The sequence below is a fragment of the Gossypium arboreum genome, chromosome 3 (genome assembly GCF_025698485.1).
Source record: "Gossypium arboreum isolate Shixiya-1 chromosome 3, ASM2569848v2, whole genome shotgun sequence".
Lineage (NCBI taxonomy): Eukaryota > Viridiplantae > Streptophyta > Magnoliopsida > Malvales > Malvaceae > Gossypium > Gossypium arboreum.
The window spans coordinates 103860059-103871987 of record NC_069072.1 but is presented as its reverse complement, the minus strand read 5'-3'; the positions used below and the strand labels follow the sequence as shown (position 1 = coordinate 103871987).

Below are 11929 nucleotides of genomic sequence, written 5' to 3'. Positions count from 1 at the left end.
AGGGACCTGCAGGGTATGAAAGAATGTACAAAGAAGGATGAATTTTAAGAATGTTTATTTATTTGTTATAAATGAAATGAAAAAATTTGAAAGAATTTTAGGAAGGTCAAAAGAATATTGATCGGTATAAGAGAATATTCACTCAAATTTATAACAAAAGTTATGTTTTATTGAAACACAAATATCCGAACATGAGCCTATTTTACAAATGAAATCTTATTACTCCTAGACTCTAAAGCAACCAGAGTGTTCTAAAAATTACTCTGAAAAATCTTTAAAAACTACAGGAAGTTCTGCTGCAGTCCAATTGCTTAAAGAGCTTCTCGGTTCGTAAGGGCGAATGCCCTCAAGGTTTCTTCGTTCAGACTCTTCATTATGTACAGTATTGATGCGATGACTTCTTTTTTCGAGCAACCCTCTCTTAGGGCGAATTATTCCTTCTGATATAAAGGTCTGAGATATATGAGGGAACGTCATCAATTCCAACTCTACTTCTCTTCCACTTAAACGCGCCATTTTTCTTTCTTGACGCTTCTATATTTCCTTCCTCCTCTGCCTGTGATCTGGCCTAAAACCTAAGGCAAAATGGTCTCTCTTCTCCTTTAGTTCTGGAACTTGAATCCCTCATTGGAGATATCTTCCCAATCCTTTTCCTGGCAAGGCTCCTTTCCCTACTGTCATCTGCAAGCCCATTCTTGTGGTTCTGGATATCTTAGGCACCGACGCCTCATTCCCCTCTAAAATAAATGTTGCATTAACGAATTCTAAGGAGCGAAAAGAAAACTCAATGGCCTCCTCGTTCGTCTCTACATAGGGTGCATCACTAGTAACTGCTGCTATGATGTCTTCCTCCGTATTTATGGTGACCAGTCGTCCGTCTATTACTAGCTTCAATTTTTGGTGCAAAGATGAGGGCACCGCTCCTGCCGAATGTATCCAAGGCCTTCCTAATAAGCAATTATAAGAAGGCATGATGTCCATCACTAGAAAGTCTACCTCAAACGTGTTTGGCCCATTCATCAAAGGGATATCAATTCTTCCCATGACCTTTCTCTCCGTGCCATCGAATGCTCTCACTACATTATGGCATGTTTTCATGTGAGAACCGTCTATGGGAAATCTGTTCAATATGGATAATGGCAGGACATTTAAGGCTGACCCGTTACCAATAAGCACACTCGGTAATGTATATCCTTTGCAGCGAGTGGTGATGTGCAAAGCTTTAGCTGATCCCTTGCCTCCATGTGGGATTTCATCATCATTGAAATAAATGAAGTTGTTGAGGCTTATATTACTAACCAATCAATCCAACTTGTTGAAAAATATATCATTAGTAACGTAAGTCTCGTTGAGCACCTTTATTAATGCCTCACGATGTACCTCTGAACTCAGAAGCAAAGCTAACACTGATATGCAAGCTACTTGCTTGCGCAATTGTTCAACCACACTGTACTCACTGTGTTTCAGGAATTTTAGAAACTCTCTAGCCTCTTCTTCCTTCACTGGCTCATTAACAAGTACCTCAACCCCTTTCTCCTTCTCGATGTCAATGGCTTTTACTTTTGTGGGCTCAACTCTAACGCCTTTTGCATCATAACGCTTCCCATTACGTGTGTAAGAACCTTCAACTTGAGCCTCCTTAGAAGTACTAGCTATATTTTCTCTTATTATCACATTGCAGTCATAATTCCAGGGTACCTTTTTGTTATCCTTATAAGGAAAGGAAGCGAGTTTGTGAATAATGACCTTCGGCGCTGTTTGTATCTCAACTTCATTATTCCTTGGTAGAGAAATAATGATCCTTGGCCTGTTAATTCTTTGATTCTTTGGTTCACCTTCCAATGCGCATACGTGTCCCTCATCTAAGTCAGCTTCATAAATTTCCAGCTCCTTGTTATCCATAAGGCTTTGTACCAAAGCCTTAAACTCGTCACATTCCTGGATCTCGTGTCTTTCTTCTGCATGGAACTCGCAGTAGTCCCTCGCTCCTTTATTTCCTTTTTCAGAGATTATTATCTCTTCTTTCATCATTTCTTCCCAGATTACTTTCATCGGCATTTTTACCTCGGCCACGTCCTCTTTAATCCTTCTCATACCAATTTCCCCAATTGTGTTTGCCCCTTGATCACCATGGTTTGGCAATGGGTTTTCTGTACTAGGGGTGTCATCAAATTTTACAACCTCCATCTTGATAAGTCTTTCCACTGCTTTTTTAAAACTAGTGCAATTTTCGATTGAATGCCCGATATCCCTGCATGGTATTCACATTAGGCGTTTGCATCGTACCATTTGGGATATGGGGGCTGCAGTGGTTTCAAATGAAAAGGAGCTACTGCGTGTGCATTAAATAAACTTTGATAAAGCTCCCGGTATGTCACCAGGATAGGTGTGAATGAGACCTTTTCAGAGTTTTGTCTCGTGTCAGGTCCCTGCTTTTGGAACCCTATTGCCCAACTGTAGTGGCTCTGGGCTTACTAACCGTAATCACTTTCGAGTTATAACTACTCACATTGTTTACCTCATTATCTTTCCTTCTTGGGGCTAATTTTTTAGCAGTTTCCCCCTCTATCTTACCACCCCTTATGGCATTTTCGATCATTTCCCCTGCCATAACTATGTCGGCAAAGCTCTTGGTGGTACTTCCAATCATATGAGTAATGAATGGGGCTTTCAAGGTGTTAATGAATAGCATAGTAGTTTCTTTCTCCAAGAGTGGTGGTTGAACTTGCATGACAACCTCCCTCCACCTCTGTGCAAAGCTCTCATTAGGCTTCTTTTCCATGTTCTATAGAGTGATTCTATTAGGAGTCATGTCAGTCACATGATTATATTACTGCATAAAGGCTTGCACTAAGTCTCTCCAAGAACCGATCCTAGCGCGGCTCAATTGATTGTACCACCTAGCCGCTACCCCAACCAGACTATCCTGGAAACAATGGATCAATAGTTGATCATTGTTTACATAGCCAGTCATCCATCTACACAACATGGTAATATAGGCCTCAGGGCAAGTAGTCCCATTGTACTTCTTAAATTCTGGCATCTTAAACTTATGAGGAAGCACCGAATCTGGGACCAAACTCAAGTCTTTGGCATCAATTCCATGACGATTATCAGCATTTTCCAATGCCTTAAATTTCTCCTCTAACCACCTGCAATGTTCCTCTAATTGCCTTGATGATTCAAGTCTCATCTCTTCCCTCTCAATTATATCTAAATCAGGGATGACTGGCTTGGTAGGGTTATCTCTCGAGTTGGATCCCGAGCCAGTTTGGAAGTTCATGGGTGTTCCAGCATCGACTTGCCCATGTTGAGGCCTTATTGTGACGGACGGCCTTCGGGGATATGCCTCAGGTTGAGTTTGCACATGGGGTGGGGTAAAACTCGGAGGACGATCCTCATTATCCTCTTCAGTGATAGTCATAGGAGCCTTTTCTTTATCCATTGCCCTCTTCAGCAACTGAGCCATTTCAACCATCATATTCCTTTGGGCCTCCAACATTTGATCCTTCATCTCCTGTTGGATTTTTTCCAATTGTTCCTGCAATTGCTCTTGCATTTCTCTCTGGATCTGTTCAAGTCTTTGATCTATATTCTTTGTCTTAGTACGTGTACCGTAAGGATGTGTTGCTTATAGGTTTTCTCTTTCTCTCACTCACTCTCTCTATATCTGTAATTTTAACTAATTAGGGTCTTTCTATAAATTTGAATGCATATGATGCAATGAGATGCAAATGCATGAATGCAAAAAGATATCGATTCTGATTCAGTTTCTTTTAAAAAACATTATTTAAGAAACAAAAATCTTTATACAAAACAGATTACAAATACGCTTCCGCCCTCTGGCCCAGAATTTTAACCTTATCCAATAACAAAGCTAACTGTCGACCTCTATCTGACACTGACTCATACTTTGCACTTAATACATTAGCATACGCTGTCGGGTCTTGTAAATGATCAGCAACCTCTCAAATCTGGACATGGATTTTCCCATGAAGTAGTCCCTATCTCTGACTTGATCTTGAAAATGGTGAAGCTCTCCCTTCCAATGTCCTTCTCTTGCCTTCACCTGCTCAATCTGAAGTTCACAGTTCTGCAATGCTATTTCCAACCCTCCAATATTGTGCTTCATTTCCTCGATCTTGTTCAGACTTGCACTTAACTCGACCGCAGAGTTATGACTTCGGTAATGATGAAGAGATCGTCCAAGCTCAGTCACCTTAGATTTTAATCCTTAATTCTCCTTTTCTAGGGCCTGATTCTGCGTCTGCATCTCTTTGAACTTCTTCTCCCAATACTCGGCTTTAGCTCTTTCTTCTTGAACCTCTTACTGCCATTGCTCTGAAGACTTCCCCAATCCAGCTCTCTTCATTGATAGATGTATCCTCTTATATTGCGTCTTGAAGTCATCTCGGTCTTCCTCAATCTTCCTCTTTTCTTTCATCACCTTTTCAACCTCAATTTTCTGAACGTCGACGTCTAAGCTTAGGTATATCTTTTCTTCCTCCAGCTTCTCTATCTTTTTCCTAAGCTCCCGACTCTTTCTTTCGAACTCTTGCTTTATGACTTCTAACTCTGATAGAACCACTCATAAAATTTCTTCTATTGATTGAGCAGCCCCCAAACTCTGCCTAGGGATGTTATCATTGATCCTCTTACTAAACCACCCTTTGTACTCAGAGGTTGTCGTCGGGCCTTCAGTCAGAATCTTCACACAGAAAATCTTCTTCCAAGCCTCGAAAATCTCTTGCATCTTCTTCTTATAATGATCTCCCTTATATGAGAAATCACTCTGAGCTAACCCTTGTGTTACCGGTATAAACTGCCCCGCTTTGTATTGATTGCCTTAGGACGAGTAATGGTGCATAACCAACAACTCCCCAAATTCTAGGAAGAGGTACCCAATCAAAGCTTTCGCAATGATAAAGGACTTCATTAGGAGCCATCCAAGGGGCTTTCCACATAACATCTTCCTCTCGGAGATTCTGAAGTATTTCTATCCACCTTTCCTCTGTAATGTTGTCCCTCCTCGGCGTAGCTGCTGCTTCCTTTAAGGGAGAATAATCCTCAAAGAACACTTGGCAAGGAACCTTATCAACCTTTCAAAAGTGACTGTGGAATCATACTAACAACAACTGTGCACATCTAATGAATCTTCCTTCACCAGCTCTCCGACATGCACTCAAGGATCTGAATGTCTCAGCTAGGATTGCAGGCACAGGTGTGTTCTATTTGCCAAGTCGATCGAATAAATCCGCAACTGCCTCATCTATGTGCCCCATAGCTTTTCGGAAAATCACCAAACCATAAATACTTAAGGCCAAGACATCAACCCTCTTCTTCACATCTGGGTGCGCCAATATCAAATCCTTCAAACTTGCCCACAGAATGCATTTACCATCACCCTTTTGTTGGATTCGAGCTGCGGCCCACTGTTCACTCATCCCTGTGATCATCATTAATTTCTTCACAAAAGTTGGGAGATTAGCAGCCCTAACATAAGCTTTGTTACCTTGAATTTTTGGACAGTGAAGCAAGGTCGTATACTCCTCCAAAGTAGGTACTAAGTCTACCTCTCCAAATGTAAAACAACTATAAGCAGGGTTCTAAAACTGTACCATGGCTCGAAACAGATGCTTATCCACCTTGATGTCTAGCAAATAGGGACGATCTCCATAATTCTGGTAGAACAGCTGCTTAGCCTCGTCATCCCATTTGGCCCAAATGTCTTTCAACTCCTGAAACTCATTCTGTGTCGAACTGATACGAGTGAAGTCCCAAAACTCTGACGTATACCCTTCGGTAACACTATCTCCTTTCTCTAACTGGGTTTTCTCTGACCACGCACAGACAGAAGCGTTGTCCTCCACTTTATCAAGATATTCGTTCCTCATTACAAAAATTTCTAATCTAAAAATCGAACTGTGGATCGACACCTTTAAATGTTGAGTGACATGCAATGATAGCAAAATAAAATAGGTCAGTATCATATACAAAAGGTATAATAAACAAGCACTTATAAGGGTAGCTTACTAAAGGCTATCACTGTACTCCCTAGGGTAAGCACTTAAAGTTCACTATATGAGTTTTAGTTCTAAAGTGAGGGTACCTGAACCAGCAGATTCTTCGATCCTCACCCATTATAGGCTCATATGGACGAAGTTCAGTTCAGGGGGACACATTTCCCTATGGCCATGCGGAGATGAAAATCTCACGAAGACATAGGTACGGATGTATCCCAGAAGCAATCCACTAGCCCATGCGGAGGTGAAAACCTTACAAAAGCATAACTTCTCACTCCCACTTAAGGGTGCGACCAGAGCGGTCATGCAAATGCAATGTGTGCGAAAACAAAATAATAAACATATGTAGCAAACACATGTAAAAAGATCGATATTTTTAAAATTTTTCCAAACTTTTGACATTAAGACAAAAAAAATAATCAATTTCTTGGCTTGACTCTCTTATGACGTCCCCAGTGGAGTCGCCAAGCTGTCGAAACCTTTTTTTCTTAGGAGAATTTTGAAAACGGGAGTCGCCACCAACCTTTTTAGGTGTGATTAGATCACCTTATAAAACATTTTGGCCTGTGAAAATGAGAGAAAACAAGTTCAGGATTCGGTTACGTATGAGGAAGGATGAGCACCCTCGCAACGCCCAAAATTGGTACCAAATTGAATAGTTTTTTGTCTTAACAAAAGTTTGAAAGAATTTAAAAATAGGATCCTTTTTAAATCGGAATAATTTGAGTTGAAAATCGAGATTCTTTCGCTTCAAAAGAGTACAAACATCAAATCCAGCATGATTGGACATGATATTCTTAAACTTTCGTAACTGAAATCATCTCTTGATTTACAAAATTTATTTAGAAGGATACTTAAACATTTAGACAAATGGGAAATCGCAACCCAACATGTTAGGGCACTATTTCTCGAATTCCTAAATATAAAACATTGCCTCATTTTTGAAATTCTTTTGGATTAAATGAAATATAAATTTTTAAAACAATGATGCATTTAACACATTACAAGATATCAATACTAAATAATATAAACTTCATGATGCATACTTTAACATTTCATGCACATATAACATAGAAAATGACAAATAACGACATAAATTACGTAATATACATTAACATTTCATGTAGATATAATCATAAATAACATAAACAATCAATTTTCATGCAAATATATATAAAAACAATAAATAACATAAGATAACAAAAATTTATGAGATAAAATTATTGTACTAAAACAATACTAAAAAACAAAAACAAATAAACAAATTATGAGCGATATATAAATAAGTTTAAAAATAAAGATAACCAAACTAAAATACAAATAAAAATAAATAAGGTATTAAATAAAATATTTAAAAATATATAAATAATAAAGGAGAATTTTAAGAAAATGGTTAATATATATAAAAATATACTATACGATATAATAACTTAATATATATTTATAAAAATAATAATATGTTAAATAGGAACAAAATTTTATAGTAAATTTTAGAATATTTGATACTAAATATTTAATAATGATATATAAAAACAATATTTAATAATAATTTGTAAATTTTAAAATTATATATAATAATAAATAATAAGATAACATAATATATAATAAAATAAGAAATGAATAATATATATAATAAAATGATTTAATATATAACAAAATATATAAATAAAATATATAATAAAATATAAATAATATAACAAATAATACATAAATAAAATATATATAATAATTTTTAAATGTATAAATAATGTTTATAATAAAAAATGATATATAAAACATTTTAAATAAATAAATTATATATAAAAAATTTAAATAAAAATAAAACTTTAGGGTTAGTTTTAAAAAATAAAAAAATGGACCTAATTGAAATGCGCGCTAAAATCCGAGAGACTCCCTAGGCAATTAGCCCTAATCCCAAAAACGGCGTCGTTCCTATAATAAATTTTATAATAGCCATTAGGACTAAATTGAAACAAAAATAAAAGGTTAGGACCAAATTAAAATAAAAATAAAATGAAATTATAAATATTAAAAAATGAGGAAGGATCAATTGGGTAATTAGCCCTTTAAACAAAAATAGGCGAATCCTTCCCGGGTCACAGGTCAACGCGCGGATCCTTACCTTTGAAACGACACCGTTTTGAAGCTTATCGTTTTAAGCAAAACGACGCCGTTTCCATGAGGCTATATAAGCCAAATTTGGTGCCAGCAATTCATTTTTAACCTGTTTAAAAAAAAAAACTAAAGAAACCTCTAAAAGAGAATAGAGAGCAAGCCCTCGGACTCCGTTGAGCCTCTGTCATCGGGCTCCCATGCGCCCACACGCCGCTATTGACTCCACCACATACGGCGGTCGAGATTTGAAAAGCCTCATTTTTCATAGCGAATCAAGAGGTAATCCTCTTTTTATGTATTTTTATAGTATTTTGTATGTATGTAATGTGAGTATTCAAGAGAAAAATAAAATAAAAAAAAGCAAGAAGAATCACCTCTGTTTTTTGGCAAAGCTAAAACTCTATAATCTATTTCTCTGTGTTTTTTATTTGATCCATCGTACCCCTTATAAATTAGAAACGAGGCTTTTATAGCCTTTTGTAAATTGTTACATTTTAGGAAAGAAATATTTGATTTCTTTCCATGTTTGCTTCTCTTTTCTGCTATGGTTCTTTCCTTTTTGCAGGTACCAGCAAGAATATCACGTTGGTGAGTGCGTTGGCACTGGCTCGTGCGCCGATTACGCGTGATGCGGAGCTGGAATCACAGTGCCGATGGAGGCGTCGATAAAGGGTCACTGGAACGGCGAGAGACGAAAGGGCGTGACGATTTGAGTGCTTGCGGCGCTTAGGGTTTTTGAAACCCTAGGCCTTCTGTCTTCTGTTAACTATTTGGCCCATTTGGGCCCTGTGTATTTTGGGTTTAATGAATTTTAGGCAACATTTGGGTATTTGGGTTACGGTATGGGCTTGGGTGTAATTGGGACATTGGGTTTAATTGCCCGTGGGCCCTGTAAAATGGACTGTTAAAAAAAACTTTATTTTTTCTTTTATTTGGTTTATTCTGTTTTTAGAATTTTAATAGCTCGGGCAAATTGGGCCTATTACAATATTAATAAATTGAAAAAATAAAATAAAATACTTTTAGAAACTAAAATTTACTATTAAATTATAATCATAATTACAAACAATAGTAAATAGTTTTTCAACACTTTTTTATTTATCAAACATTAAGTAAAATATTTTTTAATACTTTGGCATTATACTTATAAATATGGGTAAACTGCATCCTTAGTCACTCAAATGGATGCCCTTTATCAATACTGTGTTTCGTCACAAAACCCTGTAAAAGACAATGCTAGGAAGGAAATAAGATGGAGCAATTTAGGTCATGAGTAAGTTTGCTGATGAAAATTATGTTAAAGTTAATGTTAGGAAAAATTAATAGTAATGATAAGGTAATAGATGAAGTTGGATCTATATTTTTAGAACCAATATTATCATCGGTAGATCCACTGGCTACCATCATAGAGGAAGGTGAGTCATGTGAATGAAAGGTAGAGAAAAGGTTGGTAATATCAATCATATGATATGTAGCACTAGAGTCAATGATCCATTTGGATGAGGAGGAAATAATACACTCCATCAGGTTTACCTGAATCCGTAAAGACAATAAAATGCCCTACGATGATCTAACCAATTTAAAAATGAGCAACAAATATATTACATGACAAGAGAAGACCAATAAAACTACCAACTATCAATCAATTAATCAAGCATTGAGTTACCAACCATTAGTACCAAATATCTAAGGACTTCAATAAAAAAATGAGCCACCAATCCACAACTTTCAACCAACCCAAAAACTTTTGAAATCCAAAAAGGACTAAATTTCTAAGTATCCCAATGTAAAATAGATAGGCCACAAACTTTCAAAACCTAGAGCACCAAATCCGCAAATACCTCAAAATAAAAAAAGGAAGCAGCAATCTCTCACATAAACTAGTGAACAGTGACATAATGCTAACAATTGAGAAATGAATGCTTCAAACAAGACAAACCTATAATGCCAAGGATTCAAATGGTGTAAAAAAAATGCGATTTCAAGACTCTATTTTTGTAAAATGAGTCCGTAATGATTAAATAAAAATATTTATGAAGTTATTATATGTTGGTAAATTGAATTGTGGATAAGTAATTTAGCAGAATCAGGGTTTAATTAAGGTTCAAGGATTAAATTGTAAAGTTTAAATGCTATAGATTTTAATAATAAAATAAATTGAGGAGTCACACCTCAAAATTCAGAATAAGAATTTTAGTTTATATGTGTTCAAAATTTCGGAACATGGTAAACCAAAAATGTCCTCGTCTATGGCATTTAGACAATCAAATCAATTTTTTGAAAACAATGTTCAAAAGATCATTAATTCCGAAATAAGGATTGTTTTCAAACGAGGGTTAAAACTAGGAGTACTAAAATGGAAAATAGCCCAAAACTTTAAAATCAACCTAATATTCCCCCCATCTACATGTTCTGCACGATAGTTCTTCCTTCTCTTTGTTTTGTGACATCCCTTGAGTTTCCTAAGCTCTATTTCTTCCAATTTGATTTCTAAACTTCAGTCCTTTGATATCTTTCATTCATTTAACATTAGATCTCCATAGAATTCCATAATAATAAAAAAACACCGTTGCTTTCATTATCTTTCAAACTTTTGGGTTTCTCAAATTTTCAATTAAACAGTCGTCTCTCTTTCAACTAATGTAAGCTTTTGATTTCTTATTAGTTATTAATGTTATCTAGCCTTTAAAACTTAGTTTTTACCTATTGAATTGAATATTTTGAATAAATTCCAAAAATTGGGGGACCATTGATGTGGGAAAGATCATCTTGAGGGAAATACGAAATGGTGCCATTAAACGCTTTGGCCCTGCTCACTTCCCGTTTACAATAACAATTCTATGCTTAAAAGCTAAAATTCTTGCAAATCTAAGGAAGACAGGGTATAGCCAAGGCACAATCACAGATTGGGACATCTACCGAGTAGCTGGAGACTCAGTTCTACAGCAACGAGTTGAAGGAAGTGAGGAACTTGAGGACCCTGATGAAGAAGAAGATCCCACGATGCAATCGTTTGAAGTCCCTAATAAGGTAGAATCACTGGAGTTAGAAGCTAAACCTGATGCTGGAACTTCAATGTTTAGAGCTCAACTGCCTAGCCCAGACTTTCGAGATGAGCTATCAAAATTGATGGACTTAATGCATCATATGCAATGGTAGCAACAAGCCTACGGGAGATACTCAAAAATAAGGGATGACTCGATGAGAAGTGCTTTTAAGAAAATATACATTGACCTGTTTATTTTTGTGCCTGAGTTACCAGATTTCATATTTGAACCATGGAGTCCATTATCAAAGAAGAAGCAAAGCGATTCATGCAAAGGCAATAATGATAGAGCAAAAGATGAGTCCAATTTGGAAGGATCTGCAAATAAATAAAATAGAGGGATCTTGACTTTACTTTATTTTTGTTCGTAAAATATTTCTAGGATTAAGTTTAATTAGGAATTATTATTTTTGCATAATAAAACAAGAGATGGAAATTATGAGTAAATATGAACAAGTCACAAAATATAAAGTGTGGCAGTAGATATATACATGTCTAGGATTGGATTCAGAGAGAGCTTGGTACTCAAGTAGTCAAATTGACTCACCTTCTCTTTTCTGGAATCCTATCTGGTGTATAGTATTTATTCACTTTAAACAATGAGGAAATTGTTCATTTTAAGTTGGGGGGGACCAAAATTTCCACTCAAAATAAAATTTTTCTTTTTATTATGATTAGGATATATTTTGTTCAAAAATTTGAATTTTGTTAAGTATGCTAAACTTAAGTATGAATAAAGTTCTAT

At 36.1% G+C, this 11929-nt stretch overlaps 1 protein-coding gene across 1 annotated transcript; it reads right to left on the bottom strand.

Moving 5' to 3' along the window:
- Positions 1–624: 624 nt before the first annotated feature.
- On the bottom strand, positions 625–2187 carry LOC108471349 (uncharacterized). Its single transcript, XM_017772981.1, has 2 exons — positions 1381–2187; positions 625–1233 (listed from the first exon to the last, which is right to left on the bottom strand). Exons 1-2 carry the CDS (start codon positions 2185–2187, stop codon positions 625–627), a joined length of 1416 nt encoding a protein of 471 aa, XP_017628470.1.
- Between the last annotated feature and the right edge of the window lie 9742 nt (positions 2188–11929).

Excerpts from the sequence above, each read along its gene's own strand:
- LOC108471349 (XM_017772981.1), bottom strand. The coding sequence starts at position 2,187 with ATGGAGGTTGTAAAATTTGATGACACCCCTAGTACAGAAAACCCATTG. Across the intron at positions 1,234-1,380 it reads CTTTGCTTCTGAGTTCAGAG|GGATCAGCTAAAGCTTTGCA; the intron begins GTACATCGTGAG and ends CATGGAGGCAAG.